Genomic DNA, 22,439 nt, shown 5'->3' on the forward strand with positions numbered 1-22,439 from the left:
TTGCACTTATAATCACTACATTGTAACATTTTGAAGGTAACCATGGCTGAAAGTTCTATAACCAGGTTCAGAAATATGTTGAAATGCATGCAGGACAGGCTGTGGACAAACTTGCTGTTATCAGTGATTTTTGGAAAAGATTTGTTGCCGTTACACAAATACTATAACCCCAGCACTGATCTTTGTGTAAGATAAACAGTTGCAGACTGGTGCAGTTTAGTTGTATCTCTTCTAAATCAGCCGCAGCAGAAAAATCTGGGAGAACTGTGATAGCAAAAAAAACAAAAACATAATTAAATACATGTAAACATTTTAAAATATCTGTACTAGTCATTCTATAATAATACTCCAATTCATTTAATAACATAATAATATACACATAATAATCGGTATCAAGACATCACTTTAGAACTGATTTCCAGTCTTACTGCTCACTCTTTGTGGTCTCTTACCATGTTAAATACATCCCCTGAGTAATACATAAGGCTGCTGAGATTCCCAGGCAGAAGTAGATGCCTTTTACCAATCAGAAGAAACCAGGATGGAAGAGTCAGTGCCGCTCCTTAAAACACACGCTCAGCTGCTGTAGTTTTATACAACATTTGGTTTTCTTTCTATGGTTTATCCAGCACCGACCTGAGGCATAAGCAAACTAAACAGCTGCTTGGAGGCTCTAGAGCACTTGAAATGTCACACAAGAAGGTTTGATGATAACTGAGAAGAATACAGTGTTATTGAACTAGGAAAAGGAGGAGGAAATGTTGAGATCCTTAGATAGATGGAAATTTTAAAAAAGAGGAAGAGAAGAGGAGCAAAAGTGTGTAGGTGTTGGTAGGTCTTCCTGATTTCTCAGGTTTTTGCATATTTGTCACACTTACATGTTTTACATCATTAAAAAAAAGACAAAGATAAACAGTGTAAATACAAACGCTGTTTTTATAGGATGATTTCATTTGTGAAGCAAAAAAGCCACCCAAACCTAGCTGGCTCTATGTGGAAAAACTAATTACCCTGTACACCTAATAACTGGTTGTGCCAACCTCAGCAGCAAGAACTGCAATAAAGTGTTTGAGATAACCAGTTACAACCCAAATGCACTTGAGCTTCAGACTGGCCGTTCTCCTTCTAGGAAAGGGCAGAATTCATGGTTCCATTAACAGCAAGTTTTCCAGCTCATAAAGCAGCAAAGCAGCCCCACCCCATTACACTACCACCACCATGGTTGACAGCCTATATGTTCTTTCATGAAATGCTGCCCTTGAAACCTTCCAAAAAAGTTTAACTTTTTTCTCGACATTCGACAGAACATTTTCCCTATCGTTCTGGGGATCATCAGGATGCCAAGAATCCCTCGTCTGGCATTTGACAGATTGTGTTTATTTTGGTCAATGGTGGCTTTCTCATTGGAATTCTCCCCATGGATGCTAACACTCCCCACTCTCTTTCTTATTGCTGAATCATAAACACTGTCTTTAACTTCAAGAAAGAAATTAAGCAGCGGCAGAATCGTTTCTGACAGCACTGAATATGACATTATCCTGATGAAAACCAGTTTATGTTTTATATTAGATATAATTTTGCACCGATCTATATGCCTGATTACTCAAGAGAGAAAGAGGAGGCTCGTGCCGGTTATTTGTGCCCGGACCTTTTCTTTTCACTGGAAATATAAAACAACGGTTCAAACCCGGGAGCGCGCACTCTTAACGGTTTGGCAATTGCGCGTACCCATGTAGGCCCTCCTCTTCCGCGTGCGTCTGGGAGAGCCTCAGTTGGTGTGGTCGGCTCGCGCTGCCTTTTAAAGCAAACTGACACGACATGCCATTTCCCACTCGGCCAGAGGACGGGACACGGTGAAGAGCTTTTGTGTCTCTCATTCTAACCCCTTTTCCTGTCGTCACCCCCATTGTCCTTGTTGTTGTTTAGTTTCCTTTTTCTTTAGTTTGTTCACACGGTTAGCTAGTTTCAGTCATGTATCGGTATTTCGGGGAGCTGCTGAGCCGCTCTGCGGGTAGTGCCCTGGCCTCGGGGTGCGTGGATTCCGCTCTCCCGGCGTCCTCTTCCCTGATGAGGGTCCGTCGCTATGCCGACGCAGCAAACCAGCCCGACGACCCTAACTTCTTCAGGATGGTCGAGGGCTTCTTCGACCGCGGGGCCGCTATCGTAGAGGACAAGCTGGTGGAGGATCTGAAGACTAGGGAGAGCCCAGAGCAGAAGCGGAACCGTGTGCGGGGCATCCTGCGCATCATCAAGCCCTGTAATCACGTCCTGAGCGTGTCTTTCCCCATCAAGAGGGATAACGGAGAGTGGGAGGTGGTGGAGGGCTACCGCGCCCAACACAGCCAGCACAGGACACCGTGCAAAGGGGGTAAGAACTGAGCCAAACCACCTCCACCAACCCGTTTGACAGCTAGCTTTAGCCAGCTTTTTACCACTATTTAGCAGCAATGCTAGCTTGCTTTGAAAAAGCATAAAATAAACTAAAAACACGAATTACTCCAGTAATTGAACCTTAGACGTTTTACTGCTAAATTAGCATCATGTTTCCTATGTTTGTTTATTATGTGTCACAACAACAGTGACCTTCCTCCTCACCTGTATCTGCTCTAGTTGGTTAGCTTGCAAACTAGCAGTTACCCATACTTTGTCCAGTCTTAAAAAACTTCAATTTTTAAGGTAGTTATGCATGCATACTAAGTTTGTCAGCCTGTGGTTTGATCAAGAGTTAAAGCACAGTCTCACTCTAAATGTTATGGAGAAAACAGACCTACTGGCATCAGGTGTCATACATAATTTTATGCTGACATCTCCCCATGTGCAGCACAAAACACAGGAAAACAGGACAAAGTCTACATTAAGATCCACCTAAAACTACTGCAAAAACATGGTATGCTATTGCATTTGCTCTTGAGTATATAGTTCAAGGTTCAAAACCAGAAGCCTCAATCGGCTACTGCTGCGACTCACCCTGGGTAAACTGTGAACAGAAGGTTTCAATGTATATAAGAAAAGATGAGGCATTAAAATTTAGGAGGGGGTGGCTGTGTTTCTAGGCATCCTATTTGTCAGTGTGACAGATGGGGGAGGGTGTTATAGAGAAGAGGAATTCTCTGAAGAAAAGAAGACATGCATTTCATTTGCTGACCAGACAAAGGGCAAGTTTCAGTGGTGTGGAGAGACACTAGCCTGGTAATGACACTGTGAAACCTTTCCACAGCAGCTGCTTAGTCTAGTGAACACAGCCCCATCGTAGGGGAGACCTATTTCTGTTCAAGACATGGTCATTGCATGTTGCCACTGAGCCCTGTACAAAAGAATTGGTTAAAAAAAAAAGGTTGGTAAACTATCTGCCTAGATGAGTCAGTGTGGCACCCACATGAAATATGTTTCACCCACCACCACCCACCCGACAAACCACTTAACGGTAATATAACCCATTTATGAATTTATAGCACTACTGCCTGTCCAGGCAGTAACCAGCACTCAGAAGCAATATAGGGACGTTCAAAATCAATAAGCTTGTCCAGCATCACGAGTATCTCCCTGATCCAAAGACAAATCAGAACAGTCTTGCATGAACTGCCCTTCACAGTAGCATTATTCCTGAAAATCTAAAGCCATGATCATGCTGGACTAATAGCTTATGGTTACAGTAACAGTAACAGGGCACAGTTCACCACAAAGGTGTACACGTGAATGTGTGTAAAGTATATTTATTCATCTATTGATCTATCTCTAGTCTTTTGTGGACAAGGCCAACTTGTATTTAATTTTGTGTAAGACAAACTTTATTCATCCATGTGAGATATCGTTAATCTCTCATTATATACTGTTGCAGTAAGGCACTTTTGCAGCCACAGAACCAACCAGATAATTAACACCTACAAATTAGCTGATTGTAGTTTGCACTACACAAGAAACCAATCTGTTTAACTATTTGCTACTTGCGACTACTTGTTTAACTACTCAAATTACACAGTTACACCCTTTGATATTTAGTAATATAGTAAATTTAAATCTTATTCATTACGTTTTGTGTAGTCGCAATAGTAGTAATAAAAATGTGTAACTGACACAAAATCAGATGTATTTATTTATTTTTTTTGGTTTTTCTTTATTTGGTGTGTTACCCAGTTTTGTAGGTATCATAAAATCGAAGAGTGGAAATAAATGGCATTTGCCTGTCGACCAAACTGTCCCATTTAAAAGAAAAAATAAATGAAAACAGCAATATCTCTTCCCAAATATAATGACATGACTAATCAAAATAAAATATACAGATCTTATTGTGAGCAGTTTTATGTAGGAACAATTTATTTCTATTCAACTACACCTTTCAGGCATATAAGAAAGTCTCCATGTACCACTGACAAGAGGTACATGGTAGTGACAGCTTATAAACGTTTAATGGCAACAGCCCCCTACAGCTGAGCTGTAACTTGGTTAGCTGCATTTTTCTTTTGGTTGGCAGATGTATACAGAAAAAGAACAGTTGATACATGAAGTTGCTCACAGCAAAAGTTGTGGAATTTGGAGTAACTGAGTTTGGGAAGTGGCATTGCTGCTGAGTTTTTAAAATGCATATTTGGCACTTTGATGACCACAAAGCAACAACCACCTAGTTTCACTTTCAAGAGAAGAAGAGTGATTTCTACACCCAGCATATCAAAAAAGGGGCCTGGGCATCTCCCCACTTTTTAGTGGTACGCTATTAAAGGCCTACCACTGGGTTGGTTCTGGGTTTTTAACAAGGGAAACCCACCTGTCTGTTTTTTAAGTGGGGTTTAATTAACTTCAGTATAAAATACATATTTAATTTTCTAATGTCCAGAAATTATCATTTTGAGCCAGTAAAAATGAAATGAGTAGAATAAAGTACATCATTTAAACGTATTTCTTATCAGGCCCAGTTTATGATCTTATATTGGTTTAGCCGTCATATGCAGTTGTTACAGATTTGAAATAGCTTGAAGCATTGGTCCTTCATGACAGTCCCATGGATAATGGTCTGAATATGGTTTGAAGTTGTTATCTTTCAATGGCTTAATCATTGATGTAGTGTATGAAGCTTTTGCTGTATTCAGATCAAACTACAAAGTGCAAAGGCTGTCTGAGTGTGCATGTTGTGCTCATCTTCCCCCTTTTGAGAGCCACATAGATTGACAGCTGCCAGGCTGGACCACACTGCCTTTAACTGGATATGTGAATGCAAGAAGTGTTGTCTGTGTGAATGTGCATGCAAAACTGAAGAAGGCTACTGAGATTTTGTATAGTCTGCATAGTGATTACCATTGTTCTCCTTTTTTGTGCAGAAGTGTAATACATTTGTAGGTTATTTCATGTCACATGTGAACTGTGCAACACTGTGAAAAAAAAATGGAGATACAGAGGACATCTGATACTGCATAAAAACTTGTAGACATTAAGTAGAACCAGTTTCATTAAAATGCACATTTAACAACACAAAACGGTGTCACAGTCCTCCGTTCCTAATCAGAGGCTTTCTCTGACAAATTTACACTTCAAACACTAAAAGACTTGTGAATTACACCTTGATAAAAATATCTGCTTACAGCTGTCCAAATTCCTTTAAATGGGTCTATTCAGTGTTCTGATTTTTGAAGGACTGAAAGTTAATAAGTGTGTCCCTTATCATTTCAAGTCTGTTAATATTTCTTGAGGAAAAATTGAAAAATAATTAGCCGAGCTTTTAACACCATGAATAGTAGTTTTCAATAGTAGTTACAGTCAACAAATAAAGTAACATGGAAATGCATTTATTAAATCAAGAAACGCCAACTCTTTATCTCCACTGTATGGGAACTAATGATGTAAACACGTGCAGTTTCTCCCCAGTTTGAGACAGAAAACAACCTGGTTTTAAAAAAGAATTCCAATGTACAGGTTATAGTACTATTTAAATATATTTATGGCAAAGAATTTTGCAGTCTAAAAATAACATTTAAAAAAAATCTAATGTTAGATAATTGGCACTTTTGTTTGGACAAGAGAGAGCCATTAGTTTGAGTGCTGAAGGAAGTTTAACTTTGAGAGAAAACTCAAAAATCTGCCCACCCATTTTAGAGGAATGTGTTTACAGTCTGTTTTGGTACTTGTTGCTGTGGGTCTCTGTTGGTTGGGTGGGGAAAAGATGGTTGGATGGGGGATGGTTTGGTAGTCAGGCTTTTTTTTTCCCCTCCTTTTTTAAAATTTGATTAGTAAACATACAATTGTCCTTTGCTGGCTGTGGGAATTCAGCTGATCTTTGGATGAATGGAAAATAAGAGCAGGGGCAATGCTCTGAAACACAGAGCTTTGTTTTTAAATGTTTTTAGTACCTCCTTTTTCCATTCACTATAGTTTAATGCAGTATTGCCAGAACAGAAAAGAAAGCAGAAGCTCTAACTGCAGTAATGAAAATACTAGTATGTACGGATAAAATTCCGTAATCCAGTGAAGTGGAGGATGTTTCCTGCTTCCTAATGATTATTTGGTGGGATTTGTTATGTATGTAACAAATGCACTCTAAAGAAAATGAGAATATGATGCCTTTGGCAGAAATGTATGCATTTTCCTGACATTTTAGAACATCTGTTAAGCAAAAATGAACAAACCTGGTTAAGAGAAATCTTAAAATGCTAGTGAGTTCCCTTTTGACTCTGGCTAAAACTGCTTTGGTGGTGTTTGTCTGTGCTGGAGGGCCTCTGTGTAAGATGATTCCATAGTAGGAGGGGCTTTTACTTGTGCTGTAGTTTTCAGTATTCAGTTGAACAAGCATAGCTAGATATGCACACACAAAACATGCTGCTGTCTCCTCTTTGTGCGCTTCGTCCTTGGGTTTGTGTGTGTAAGCTAACCCTGGACCCTGCACTATTTTTGGTATTGCCATCTAACTCGTGTGCGCACACACACTGTGCCAATGAGACGGGGGTAGCGTGACATGCTATATGATCTCATGTAATGCTGCACATGTTGCTGCGGTGACGCTAGTAAACGCCAGAAAACAGGAAGGTATGACTCCAGCTGAAGGGCTGGGGTCACAATGGGGGGCTACGATTGGTTCATTTGGTCTCCACCCACCCTTTAATGTTGCCCTGACTGCCGTACACACTTGGCGATCTTTGACCCCATTCATGTGGTCTTCTGTAGTCATTATTAGTCTGGTTTTTCACAGTCCTTCTGTTATTCATTTTCTTTTGCTGTTGCTAACCTCTACAGACAGGGGAGACACTTTAAGACCAAGAATACTCTGGCTGCTTCATTATATGACAGTGGATGTTATTGGTCTGATGCTGCTGTGGTGAAAGTGCAATGTTCTGATAATGGAATATAAAAAGTGCATTATAAATACCTTCACCAACTTGTTGTTATTGTGTTGTTTCATGGAGGTCATGTTAAAAAAAAAAAGTAAAATAAAATACCAGTGAGCAATATGACTTCATGCCCACCGAGGCTGTGGTTTTAGACGGGGAATGGATGCCCTATAAAGTGAAATAAAATGGGTATCGCGTTGAGATTAGTTGCCCATACTGTCCATGTCCACTCATTATCACTTCATGCTTGAGATGTGATCCAGTCCACTTCTAATTTTGTGAAGTCTCTAATTAAAGATGGTTATAAAAGCTGGCAATATAACTAATGGAAAATGGTAACCCCTAAATTCACTTGTCATTTTAATGTAGCTCATAATCTTACTTGTTAGCTGTTTTACAGTCTTCACATATGGCAACAGCTTGATAAGAAATATATTTTATTGCAGCAGAGTAATTTCATCCCTGCCTTTAATAGCCTACCACTGAAGCTTCAAAACAGCAAGTCATGCCATGCAATGGCAAATTCAATCTTAACTAACATATTAATTATGTGTCGGGACTTTTTGTTTGTTTGTTTGTTTGTTTGTTTGTTTGTTTGTTTGTTTGGGTTTTTTTGGTGCTTTACTGGGAAGATGGCATGATCTCCCTTTCTTTGGAAAAAAAGGTCCAATGTATCCTCTGCTAAAGAAAATAATCAAGGAAATGCTGAAGTGCCTTCCATTAGTATTTAGAGAATTCAGAGAATTCATTATTATGGCTGGGAGACAGATACTTGAAGGGCAGTTCAGTGAAAAACCTTTGTAAGGAAAGGTGGTTGTTTGACTGAAGTCAAGGACTTATCCAGGTTACAGACTGAATATACAATCTTCTATCAATATATAACACACTTGAACTGATTAATGAGCTAATAAAAACATGGAAAATATGGGGGAAGGTTACATTTTGTGCATGGAAAACCATTGAGATCTTTATTTTCAGCTTTTCTATACAGGCCCTGTTACAAATTGTTCCCTCTGTGTGTGTTTCCCTCAGGTATCCGTTACAGTACAGATGTGTCTGTGGACGAGGTGAAAGCCCTGGCCTCTCTGATGACCTATAAATGTGCTGTTGTTGGTAAGCATTAAAGTCTTAGCCTTCCACAAAGTCTACAGAAGGTCATCCCTGAACTCTGTACACATATTAATACTGTACAGGAGGTTGGTACTTATGTGGAAATGCCAAAAAATAGTTTTCTTTTTTTCCTGCTTCTATCTTGTATGTCTTCATGTGTATTTGCAAAGTAATGTATGCATGTTCTTGTGGTTATAAAGCTGTATTATTATCTTCCAGATGTGCCATTTGGGGGAGCCAAAGCTGGAGTCAAGATCAATACTAAGAATTACTCTGTAAGCCTTCTGATTGCAAGCCTATTCTCACATAATTAATAAAACCCTCGTAACAACAACAACATAAGAGATCAATCACTCAATAAACTTGAGGTGGTAAAGGAGACAAGCCTTTTTCTTTTTTCTTTTTTTGTTGTTGTCTTTGATTGCTTAATTATAGGGCACTGTCATTTATTTAAAGGTCATCAACTGTTCATCTAAGCTTATAGTCAACTGAAGAGAAAACCCTCACAAAACCTCACAGATGCCTTACGCATCTTTCTTAACATTTGATAGGAATTTGTTTATATGAACTGTTTAGTTTTCTGGAAGTAATGTAACCACACTTTGTTGCAGGACAATGAGCTGGAGAAGATTACCAGGAGATTCACGATTGAGCTGGCCAAGAAGGGCTTCATTGGTGAGTTTCTAGTGTGTGGTTGGTTGTTTTAACTGTTTAATGGGCTTTAGAAGTGAGAGGTAAATACTTGCACCCATGAAGGTAAACATTTCCAGTCTTCTAATGGTGTTTATTCAGGTTGGGGTCCTTCAGAGTGTGTCTGTGTCAAGTAAAAGGGCAGACAACTAATAATGGTTAAGGAAACTCAGTTCTGATATTTATAAAGGTGGAGAAGCCAAAAAATCATAAAAAAAAATTAGCTAATGCATATTTACAGTATATAGTCAGGACAAGATGCAGGTACACTGATATTTTTCTTAAGTTAAAGTACATAGGGATAACCTACAGAGTAAAAGTTGGCATTTTAAAAATTGAAACTTGGGTGCTAAAGTATCAAAAGTCACAAAAGTAAAACTAATATATTTCAAAATCCGTCTTATTGATTTTTTTTTCTAGATTTATACTTTAAATACTAAGCTTGGCAGTAGGTGGCAAAGTTGAGGCTAATTTTTGGGCTCATAAACTTCACATACTGCTGGGTATATTGCCAGGTATACTTTAATAGTAAATCATAACTTTGGTTATGTATTATTAATCAGAATCTGCAAAGTAACTAATTTAGTTTGGAAGTACAAATTGACATAAAATGTTCTGCTTAATTGCAGTATATGGGGAAAGAATACTGGGTTAGTTTCTTGAGGGTACATAATTGTTCTTGTTTGGCACAGGTCGTTCCAGTTTAGCTGATGGAAAACCTTTTGACAAAATCAGCCTTTTAAGATCACATTAAAGAACTTTTTTTTTTTTTTTTTTTTTTTAAAAAGGTCAAAACAAGGGAACACGTATGCATATTTGTCACTACTTGTTCATTTGGCAGAATAATTTATTTTTTAACTCAACCTCACAGAGAATAAAATGGTAATTTCATTTACTTTCTCCAGGAAGCTGGCATAGATGTGTTTAGTATGTTGAGCAAAGTCACAGAAAACTTGTTCACTGGTTCCATGGGTTAATGGGCCCCTATACCACCTGTTTATTCACCCTTACCTGGATGCATTTAAAATGTTCATAATGTGTTTACTTTACTACTGAGGGATATGACGCTGTCTGTAGTCAACAATAGTTGCTGCTTGTGGAGCTTGGAGGTAAAAAGGTACCCACCATCTGCCTGCAGCACTTGTCTGTCTATCTGTCAGTGGACAGATTCAGTTACTTTCTGTCTGCATGCTTGCTGCTGTTTTCACATCTTGAGGCCCTTTGAGGCACATGGTTATGTCACACAAGGACGTGAAGCCTGGTGCTCAGAGTTTGTGATATTATACTCTTTTTCTTTTTTCTTTTTTAAACTCTCTTCACCTCTCTCTCTCTCCCTTTCCTTTCCTTTCTGTCTTTGCTCAACAGGACCTGGCATCGATGTCCCTGCTCCTGACATGAGCACAGGCGAGAGGGAAATGTCCTGGATTGCCGACACGTATGCGAACACTATTGCACATACTGTAAGTTCTCAGACTTAATGGATATATTATTTTGTAGACGGCATAGCCAGTCTGTCTGACTTGGCTGCAGTTTTGGCACAAATTTTAAAATGGGCTAAGTTAAAAAAACAAGGAGTGAGTCATACATAAACCATGAACAGTGGTTTCCTGCCTCGCCCTTTCCAGCTGACCACAGAAGCATTCCTCATGTCTTAAAAGGGTCTTTTCAGACTGAGGCCTCTGTTCGTGTTATCAGCTAATCATTGTGCTATCTCAGTCTGTCAAACAAGGCTTATTTGATTAAACATGGAAAATATTTACCCATGTTTATTGTTTCACATGGGATCATGTGTTGTTTAGAACTGGTTTGATCTAAAAACTATAATTGTCAGAGAACTCTGTTGACTGATATTTTACTTATTAGCAGCAAGAAAAGACCATAATATTACTCATATCTTTTACCCTCTCTCTGCTTACAACACCTTATTGTTTCAAAGTTAAAAAATATAATCCCTTTCAAATTATTAACAGTGTTGATTGCATAATCCTGAGGGCTGTACTGCAAAGGAGGTTCAACACAGTCAGGCTCTCTGCGCATTAGCTGGATCGAAAATCCCCCCACAGATGACAGACAAGTTAATAACTGCTGTTATTAGTTAATGACATAAGCTGGGCTTCTCACTTCTGTGCATGCTCACATGTAGAGCAGGGCGATATGGCCAAAAATATTTATCACGATATATATTTGAAAATTTGCGATAACGATATAACCAACGATATAATTGATGCGAGACAAAATACAACTCCACAACATTACTAGCGCAAAAAGACAACCTTCCATTTATTTTCACTTAAACAAGAAGCTGGTTTTTATGTACATTAAAGCTTTATAAAAATATAACAGTGCAAATGCAAATTCCTTGCTGAAAGTTTAACCAAAAGGCATTTCCAGTAGAAATGGGCTGACATATCCTGAGCATAACCATGTATAATATCCACTGAAGTTAAAAAGAGGTGCTTTGCAACATTAAACTGCAGTGTGCAGTACGCATTTTTCGGACCATAAGGTGCACGGGATTATAAGGCACATTAAGCGAAACAAAGCAGTCAGATAAATCAAACTTTATTAAACTCATTCTTCTTGCTTCCTCCACTTCTGTACCATTGTTTCATTAATGTTGAATTCTCTGGCAGCTGCTCTATTCCCATGTTGTTGCAGTATATTAATGACTAACCTCGTATTGTGGATGGATTATCTCAGTTGTTCTCCTGACTGAAGTTTGGTCCGTTTACAGCATCCTGCCATGCGATTGCATTTGTCTCTAACCATGAAGAACCTTCACGTTAACTTTTATAAGTGGAAAAGTGTTAGTGTTCGTCCTCCAGCTTCACTGTTTATGTTATGCTAACATAGCTGTGTCGCTAGCGATCACGTAGCACATCATTATATACCAGCTAGCCCAACTTCAGTAACCCTACAAACATCACTGCTGTTTAGTTTCCTGTCTTCATTTATGTTGCAAGTGATAGCAGAGCTGTACGTTTGAATTTTTTCAGAAATCTCTCAGTCAGAACATGCAATATCATGCTTAGGTAACTAGCGAAACTAGCGAGCTAACTTCCGCTAGCTTCCTGCTAACTTCTAACTCCGTTAAATGTAATACATTTTGTTTTCATGGATGCCTGGAAGTTAAACTTCATAGTAACACCTGGTAAAGCAGCAATGCTGATCGTTTTATTAAAGATGAAAGAATTTAGACCGTTTTTAACTCTAAGTGATGCTGCAGTGTTGTTTGACCTGAAGCATACGGAGTTTAGGACCCAGATTACTCCCAGATTTAAGAGCATCTTAGTCCGACAAATACGACAATAACAACGGCCCCTTGCATGTTCTGCAAAAAAATGTGCTTTGTTGTGTATCTGACGGACAAACACCAAACCAGTTCCACATCACGGAAGTTGCACCATTTTTACAAACCAATTCTGGTTCATCTGTTTCACTCAACAATCGGCCATGTGCGTATGAAAACAAAGGCACTGCGCATGCGCGTTTTACTCCCATTCTATCGCGATATTTCATTTTCCTATCGTTGCCTAACATTATACCGGTATTACCGTGAACGGTATAATATGGCCCAGCCCTACTCACATGAAAAGGAGCATTTCACGCATTATATGCCTTTTCATGAATGCCGCTTATTACAAGTAAGTAGAACGAACTTTGATAATTGAGAAGGCATTCTTGGTGATGGCCTGTTCGATTTTTTTAATCTGTGTCAAGAATAGCTGAAATATTTCAGCTGTGGAAGAGACTTGGCAGCAGTGAGATACAACTCGCACATATAAAATGTATTCCTCCAACAATTATTGCACTTGAAAAATTGTTTTAAATAAAAGAATTCGAAAAAAAACATGGTGCTTTCAGTCGAAAGTTTGAGCACAGCCTGCTGCAGACCAGGTTATGTGCTGCACATGAGTCACCATAGGGATTTGCCAAGTTTAAAAAAAAAACCCAAACAAAACACTTTTATGACACAGAAAACCGACATTTCTTGCTATCCCATTAATCTTGCTTAATAGTACACATCTCAGTCTATTTTTTTTTTTAAATAAGATTTATTTTCATTTTTAAATCGACAAACAAACAAAGCGAACAAATAAACAAAAAGCTCACAACTATGGCACACAGCAAGCATCTACAACTAACCACAACATGGCAGGCCATTTTGACCACAGGAACACTCCTAGGTGCACACTCTTGTATCCATGCCTTTCAAGGACAACCTCAGACATCCAAAAAGCAAACACAAAAGTAATATCTCAGTCTATTCTTGACATTTATTTTTTCCTATTAATACTTGGTTGGTAAGAGACAAGCAACATTGATGAACACAGTGGTGTTCCAGAAACACTGAGAACTTAAGGATTTAAACCATGTAACAGACATATTTCTACTTTAAATTATTGTTGTTGTTGTTCTTGTTATTATTAAACTCTTAAAACAGTTTGTGTCATTGAGATCAGGATCTGAGAGAAGTGCAAAAAACATGAAACAATATAGCCAGGTACATAATACAGATGCACGCTATGCATGTTCATAAATTAAGAAAGGATGTGCAAGAATGAATGCTGATAATTAAATGTAATCAGTGTTTAGTTTATAAACAAATAGATCCAGTTCACACTGGGAGATTCCCTACAAAGGTTGTAATGCCAGCGTTACCAAATTGGCCTGCTGGTTGTGTTGTAGTCATTTTTTTTGGCTCACATTCATGAGATGGGTGCTATGTTCCAGTTAAGGTCAATATCCAGCAGTCACCACTTCTGGCTCATTCATGTGTGAATATCAATGATTTAAAAACTGTGTTGGTCCTGTTCCACTCTTCTCTCTGGTTGCCTCACACAGTCATGTGACCTCTGCTCCAGATACCCCCATGGAGTAGGTCACAAATTCCTACTCTGGGTATCTGAGGGAAGAGGAGCTTGGGTAGTACGTGTCATGGTACCTGGGCCACACATGACATTTTATGACATGGTCACTGGAGACTGGCTCTGGCTTGGCAAAATATTTGGCCTACTGGATGGCTTTGTCTGAACTTTGCAGTGAAAAAATTACTCATGCATGGTTGCTCATTTTTGGTGGTGCCAGCTTTAAAGAGTTTGTCTAAATTTGTGGAATTATATAGTTGAATCTAGGCAAGTGTTTTGAATCATAAACATTTAAAATATTGTTAGTTTTTTTTTTTTTTTTTAAATACTACAAGGTGTTTTTGGTTAAGCAGAAATTATTGCAAATTCTTGTAATGGTCTAGCCTACCTACTGATTAAATAAGGTTGTATGTGGCACATACCAGATACCTGATTCATTAAAAAAATCTTGGTTTCTTTGGTTTACATTATTCGTTATAATGCTGGAAGTTTTTGTGTTTGTCGGTTTCTCGTCCAACACTGCCCAACTGAGGTTTCAATAATCTGTGTGCAAAGATGCTGTGTATATAGTAGTGTTTTAAGCTGTGGTCTGATTTCTTTTTTCTTTTTTTTCTCCTTACAGGACATCAACGCACATGCATGTGTGACAGGAAAACCTATCAGTCAAGGAGGAATCCACGGGCGTATCTCAGCCACTGGTCGTGGAGTTTTCCATGGCATTGAGAACTTCATTAATGAGGCTTCTTACATGAGCATGCTGGGCCTCACTCCTGGCTTCCAGGACAAGACCTTTGTTATCCAGGTACACAGACGCATGTACACTTTGATAAGAGAAACAAAGAAGAATGACTTCAGTGATGCAGACTCTTGTGCGGCTGTTTTCTCCCTGATAGTCACAGGACTTAAGTTTTCATTTGAAGTCGTGATGAGGGGTTTTAAAGCTGTGCCTCAATCAGAGCCATGCCATCTGTTTTTGCCTGATCTCCTCATACCGCACAGGCAGCAGCGAGCTCAAGTTTTCCCTTCTTTGTTTATGGAAAAGGATGATTCATCGAGAGTAACCAGTTAAAGAAACTGGGCTGCTCTGCTGCTCAAGTTCCAGCTGGTTTTGTGAAAAACAGTTTGAGTTTAAACTAATATGTTTTAGAATCAGGCATGAAAACTCATCAATGAAATGCAGTATTGGAATCATTTGCAGTGTTGATTAAAAGGAACTTGTCTTTTCTTTAAAGCTGTGCTGATTTTAACTGTAACCATGTGAAAGCAGAAGTGTGCCTGCAGAGATAAAAAGTCAAAGAGCAGCATTTTGCTTAGCAGTTTCATTTCCAGTAGTCACATGGCAGCTCCTCACGTGTCACTGACGCAAACTAAGCAGGAAAGCCCTCGGCAGTGGTGTCTGCTGTTTTCTTGGAATACTTTCTGTAATTTCCCCTCTTCATGACAGCAGTGCAGTCTGATACTCTCGATCAATAGCTCTGTGTGTTTACATCCATTTCATTTAGTTAACCATCTCCGTGAAGTTAGCTGCAAGACTTGCAGATTTCAGATTTTTTATTTTATTTTTTTAAAGGATCTTCTTGTATTTGCTTGAGATTATGTTTGAAGTTTAATGTCCTGGCTTCACTGAGATTTGTAAAGTGGCAGATAGTTCAGATTCAGTGACTGTAAAGAAACAAAGATTTTGAAGGCTGATGATTACTGCTGAGTGGGTTTAAAGTGAGGGATGATAGGGTGAGGAGGTGAAGAAGCTGTGACGACAGCTGATTCATGATGTGGATGTTCAAAAAGCTAATCCGTGTCTGTGTTTGGGGATTACTCTGTGCTGCGCTGAGATTACATTTTTCTTAGAGATTTATTAGTGAGAAAGGACAGAGCAGATCTTTAATGTGGTATTAAGATGAAAGCAGGGGTATATATTTACTCGCTTTTTCTTTCTTTTTTTTTTCTTTTTTTCTTTTTTAAATCATTTGTAAAGTTGTCTCTGTTCTTGTCTTTATCCAACAGCTCTGTTAGTGGCCAAAAGGCGATATCAGCAACGATATTAGCGATATTAACTTTATTGTTGCTTTAAAACTATGAGACTCTTGCTTTGGGGTTTATCTATAACTTATATACACAATGTCATCTTCTTTCTACATCCCAATTTCTGGAGTTGGATATACAGAATCTTGGTTATTAGTGTTTAATTATCTTTCTTTTCCTTGCTGCATCTGGTTTTAGTAATATATATTCACATGTTTGTTCTGTTTTGTAGTGTGTGCAGATGAATGCATAGAGAAATTTCAAATCTCATATATACTGTACTGCTGTCACCCATTTATAGTCAAATGAAATAATGATTTGATGATTTTTTTTTTCTTCTTAACCTCATCTGGCCACATGGTGGCAGCAGAGTATGTAGCTTATAAAAATGAACATCATTTTGTTTGTTGATTGGGAAGGGGAATAATTATTTGTAACTATGTGCTGTGACTTTCACAGGGCTTTGGTAATGTGGGTCTCCACTCAATGAGGTACCTGCACAGGTTTGGGGCCAAGTGTGTGGGCATTGGAGAGATTGATGGAGCCATCTACAACCCAGATGGTATCGACCCCAAACAGCTGGAGGATTATAAACTGGTATCAGCACTGCTGTCTTCCCCTCATTTCTGTCGTTTCTTAATTAATTTATTAATTAATTTTATTTTTTAAATTGTACTTATTCATTCTCCACTGAAACATCCATCTCTACAGCAACATGGCACCATCGTGGGTTTCCCAGGAGCCAAACCCTATGAGGGGAACATTTTGGAAGCGGACTGCCACATCCTGATTCCTGCAGCTGGAGAAAAGCAGCTCACACGTAACAATGCTCCGAAGATCAAGGCCAAGGTAAACTCTTTGTCTGATTACAAAAGCTGCTGTGATTTTAAACTGTCAGTTTGATTAAAATTATTAAGGTTGAGCAGTTCAGGTAGTGGTTAAGTATATTTGTTTATTTTTGTCAGATCATTGCTGAGGGTGCCAATGGTCCCACCACCCCAGGTGCTGATAAAATCTTCCTGGAAAACAACGTCATGGTTATTCCTGTAAGCACACACACCACCAAACACACAGGGAAATACAAGCTAGTTTTATGGTTTGTTTAAAGTGAATTATTGTTTGTGTGTTTTGATTCCCTGAATGACAATACATGTGCACACATTGCACATTCATACACATTCAGACTTAATTAAGCTGAACTGTAGAACAGATTTAAGCATGACAGGTTAAACAAGGTTTTGTTCACAGAATAAAAGCATCGATTTCATTTTATTTTCATGCTGATCTTTTCATTTCATTTATTTATTTTTTAACAGAAACACGAAATAAACAGTCTAAAAGCAAAAATAAACAGGAAAAACAATCTGCTCTGCTCATTCAGCAGTTTACATCCTCAAAAAAATTTTTCCAGAAAAAAGGGGCAAAGCACAGCAAATGAAATCTTCAAATTTATACAAAAAGCTAGATCTAGATTAGTATAGCATATTATTTTATTATTTAAACATATTCTTGTAATTATGTTTTTGTCTAAGATTTGAATTGGTTAGGACTTGGTTAATAAGACACGAAGTCCCATCCTTCTGAGCTCAGATCACAAGAAACAAACTACTATCCATCAAATACGGTTAATCAAAGCACACTCGTACGTTTCGATAAAACACATTCATTTGCTGAGGGTTAAACTCTTTGTAAATTAAAATATTTTCCTCATGTTCAAATAGACTGGGACTGAAAACATGCATTTGTAAATATAAATTCTAACTAGAAATATGATGGAATGTATTACTAAGTGTTGTTTCTAGTTCTTGCTTTAAAATACAATTTCGATATGTGCTTGTTAAATAATTTCTCCTTTAACATATATAATCAGATTTTTAAAAGTCATATTTTCCACACAGAGGACCTTTTCATCTGTGCACTTATCCATACAGAGAAGTGAAGACTGTTTCTACTTGCAGGACATGTACTTGAATGCTGGCGGTGTGACGGTATCTTATTTCGAGTGGCTCAAGAATCTCAACCATGTCAGCTATGGAAGACTAACCTTCAAATATGAGAGGGACTCAAACTACCACCTCCTCAGTGAGTACAAACCTGCAGTTCATGCTTTTGTCTGGACGCAGATTGTATTTATATTGTCTGACAGCTTTTATTCGTTAGAGACATGCTGCAAATCGGTATGAAAAATAATGATAAAACACAAACAAACGCAATAAATCACTCGTACAAGTTCTTTGTGTGTGTGCGTACGTGTGACCCAAAACATTTTATTCAGATCAGAATTAGATCTCTATAGTTTTTATTCCTCTCTGGAGTAGTAAATAGGTTTTATAGACTGAAAAAATTCTTCAAATGCTTTACAATCATCCTGTGTACCCTTTTTTTAAAAAAAAAATAATTTTTTTTTAAATCTTGAATCAAAATCTTTCCGCTAGGAAATACAAACACAACACCTTTACATCGTGGTTAAGATGTAGTTTGTCCTCGATTTGATTTCTTGTGGTTCCAGGGTAGGCTGCTTTCCCCCAACAGTAACAACTTACAACATTCTGAGTAACAACGTTCTGACGGCTCTCATAGATAAGCTTCTTTAAAACAAGCAGTATCTTTTGCTGCTGTTGGGCAACAAAAAAAAAAGAACAAAAGAAACAGAAAATGAGTGAAACCGTGTAGCCAGCAAGAATTTAGAGAAGAAATGCTTAAATTTCTTACCTTTTTAAAAATCAACTGACTCTGTGGTCACCTATCTTCTGGTGTCGCTCTTTTGCTTTCTTCATGTACTTTCTGATTGGCACTCTCATACAGCCAATTATATGATACGCTCAATGAATCAGACATGTTATCACTGCTATTTGTAGTATTTGTGATTAATTTGTATTTTTGTTTTACTGTTTTCTCCTTTAGTGTCTGTTCAGGAAAGTTTAGAGAGGAAGTTTGGCAAGCAGGGAGGACCCATTCCCATCGTACCTACTGCTGACTTCCAGGCCAGAGTTGCTGTAAGTAACAGCTGCTGTCATACACATGCATTTCTTGTTTAAATGTTGTAAAAGTACCACACGTACCAGTGTGATGAATTTCCTTCCATATGAAACTGTTTCTAATCAATAAATGCGATCAGGCCAGCTAATGTTTATTCTTTGTCAACTGATTAATAATCCAAGAACTATTTTACTATTGTGTCCCGCTCAGCCTGATGTGGGGTTAACACATAATCGTCCTTTACAGGGTGCCTCAGAGAAGGACATTGTTCACTCTGGATTGGCCTACACTATGGAGAGATCTGCTCGGGTAAGTGATCATGCAGGAAAGGTCAGAGGTGTGGTTCTCAAACATTTTTTATTTCTTCTTATCACTGTAATTGCACCTTGAAAAACTGGTTCAGGTAGACAAAATATCAGGCACAATGCTTCCACTTGTAAGCAGGCGCATCCTGTTAGGTGTCATTAAGTCCTGTTTAACAACACACACAACATAATTATGGTTTGCTTGTTTTATGGTCAATTGGACATCAGTGCTTAAACCACAGCTCTCACATTTCCTGCTTTCTGAAATGGAGCTCCAGGATGGGGTGGTGGTGCAGCAGTTTGTGTGTCGATTCACAGAAGAAATGTTGGGGGTTCAAACGAGGAGCTTTCTGTCTGTGTGGATGTTTTGTTCTCGTTGTGGCTCTGAGTTTTCTCCTTATTTTTTTTAAATGGGCTGTGGGTATGTGAGACGGAAAGCATGCACTAAACAAAGTGATGGAGAGGCAGGTGTAAATGTGGTTATGGTGCTCCAGTCCATGTTTCATAACCAGTGAGATGACACTTTTATTTATTTTACAGTCATCTCAGAGAACTTTATACTGTGAGGTAACAATATTAGGAAGGAAAGTGCTGACGTTCAGATGATCCTCCAGGAACAAAATTTTATAACAGTATGTGCTAAACGTTGATTTGATATTCGTTCTGTTTTATTAGACTTTGATGGGATAAAGTCTAAACTCATTTTCTTTGTAGTCCTTTCTATGAAGGTACTAGTTTGAACACTGTATAAACTCTTTTCTATATTTCCTTCAACTTACTCTAGCCTGTTCTGACTCCTGCAGTGACAGAATCTTAAGGAACTATTACATGCAGTCTATCGACCTGGTCTCTGTTATTAGTTCAACTTTTTCAACTGTTACTGTCAAGGCTAAACTGTTGGAACTGCTGTTACCCATCTAGTATAAACTCACTGAAAAGACTTTGAACACTCCTTTGCTGGATGTGTAAACACAGTAGATTTAGTTTTTCTCAACCAAATATATGCCAGCCAGTTCCTGATTTGATTTGATTGATTTGATTTTGATTTTATTGATTAGCATTCAAATTCAAATCTCAGTGAAAACAGTGAAAAAAAAACAAACAGTGAAAACAGAACAAAAATCTACCATAAAGAAAGAAAGCATGAGACAAGGCTAATCAAAAGGTATTGGCTGTTTTTGAAAAAGCAAACAAAACATAAAAACAGAACAGCAGCTTGCTATGATGTGGACATCTGATAAATGTTAACCTTTGAGATAAATCTAACCCGGTTTCAACCCTGATGTGGACCCATTTAGACCCCTAAACAAGAGATGCAGTCTCTTGATGGAGGAGATGGGAAGGGACTGAGAAAAGAAGAGGATAGTTAAAGTTTTTATATTGTCCTGAAAGACGTCCTTTTACTTTTCACTATTTAAATGTTAAATGTCTGACTGACCAGGTTAAACCAGGAAACTGCATCCATTGAAATGTTGAACTTGGTGGTGTAGCATGTAAAACCTGTGTCATCATCTTCTTTTGTAGCAAATCATGCGAACAGCGAGCAAGTACAACCTCGGTCTGGACCTGCGGACGGCTGCCTATGTGAACGCCATCGAGAAGGTCTTCAAGGTGTACAACGAGGCTGGGCTCACCTTCACATAAATGGCTGACCAATGGTCCACACTAGTCTCCCTTCCTCCACCCTTCTGCTGTTGAATCCCCTCTCCTGCCTTTCTCCACCTCTAAAACAGCCTTCAGAACATATCACTGTTTACCGCTGCTCCTTGGCTCCTTTCACACACACATGCAGCGACACAGTGGCTTGCCTCGTAGTTATTTCATGATCTTTGTGCTGCCATTATATCTCTGCAACTCTTTTTAAATATTGTCCTGTTCTTGTTTTTTGCCTGAGGTTACAGACAGAGAATCCCCCAGCCGTCATACAAGTGTTTATAATTCAGCTGTATGGCAGCCATGTTCTTAGCTCTGTGTTTGTGATCGCTGAATGCATGTGTGACCCTCCTGTTGCAGTTGTTTCAGTTGATAGCACTACAGATGCCTTATTTTTAGGAGGAGGTCTGCTCTAAAAGGGACACGGCCACTTCAATCTAATGTTAACTCAAACAGATTTAGATTTAACTTCATGTGAATAAGAGAAAAAAGTAATTTTATTACCCTTGAGTATGTCTTGTCACTCTTAAGGTGTAAAAAGTTAGTGATGGTTTTGCCAAGTTTTAGAATTCACAACAGAGATTCAGTGTTCTTCATAGTTGTGTTTTCATGTTCCCGTTCCCCTTTATTTTCCTCCCTTTCCTGTTGTTTCATCGTAAATGCAGCTTCTTCCCGACTCTTCCACTGGCCAAGAGAGAAGAGCAGGGATGGGCCGAGGTGTCACTGTGATCGGCCAATCCCTGCCTGAGTATTCTTCAGTTTAACCGTCCAGTTTCAGTACTGCAGCATTTTTGGAGGAAATTTTTATTTTTACTGTACTCATTTTTTTTTTTTTTTTTTTTTTTTGGAAATCATAAAAATGTTCAGATACAGAAATGTGTTATCAGTGTTTATTTTCTGGTGAGCTCATCCTGTAACATCTGGTGTTTTTCCTGCAACTTTATAAAAGTTGTTAATAAGACCTGAAGGAGGTATCAGCAGTATTACTGGGAAAAAAACAGGCTTGAGGAAAGTTATTTAAAAATTTCCTATTAAATTATTTTTTCTTTGGAATTGTTTTTAAAGAGTTGGTAAGTAGACTAATACTTATATAGCACTTTCTATGTTTGAACGCTCATGGTGCTTTATAGTACAAGCCTTATTCACAAACAGTCGAGTTTTTTAAAATCGTTTTTAATAATTCATAGACATTCCATCGGATCTGTTGGGAGGAACTAAGCCTTCAGTATCTTGGCCAGGGATTGAACCACCAACCTCTCAGTTACATGACAACTTGCTCCACAGCCACCCTGTTGGGTTAATAATAATTAAATGAATGGTAACTTTTGACTACACTACCAGTCAAAAGTTTGGACCTTCTCATCTAATGTCTTTTTATTTATTACTACTTTCTACATTGTGGATTCATACTGAAGCCATCAAATATATGAAGCACGATGTATGGAATTATGTAGCAAACCCACTTTGAGATCCCTCAAAGTCGCCATTTGGCCTTCTCT

The 22,439-nt window shown here is 38.3% G+C and overlaps 1 protein-coding gene across 1 annotated transcript; it reads left to right on the forward strand.

The window, feature by feature from the left end:
- Positions 1-1,777: 1,777 nt before the first annotated feature.
- glud1b (glutamate dehydrogenase 1b) lies at positions 1,778-21,783 on the forward strand. The gene is made up of 13 exons (XM_085416749.1): positions 1,778-2,368; positions 8,346-8,426; positions 8,643-8,698; positions 9,035-9,098; positions 10,479-10,573; positions 14,604-14,783; positions 16,463-16,600; positions 16,715-16,852; positions 16,969-17,049; positions 17,962-18,085; positions 18,908-18,999; positions 19,229-19,291; positions 20,812-21,783. The coding sequence occupies exons 1-13, from the start codon at positions 1,972-1,974 to the stop codon at positions 20,929-20,931; spliced, it is 1,629 nt and encodes a 542-aa protein (XP_085272875.1). The 5' UTR covers positions 1,778-1,971; the 3' UTR covers positions 20,932-21,783.
- The last annotated feature ends 656 nt before the right edge of the window (positions 21,784-22,439 follow it).

The sequence above is a fragment of the Rhamphochromis longiceps genome, linkage group LG8 (assembly GCF_057381845.1).
Source record: "Rhamphochromis longiceps isolate RC_006_pf linkage group LG8, R_longiceps_female_GT1.1, whole genome shotgun sequence".
NCBI lineage: Eukaryota > Metazoa > Chordata > Actinopteri > Cichliformes > Cichlidae > Rhamphochromis > Rhamphochromis longiceps.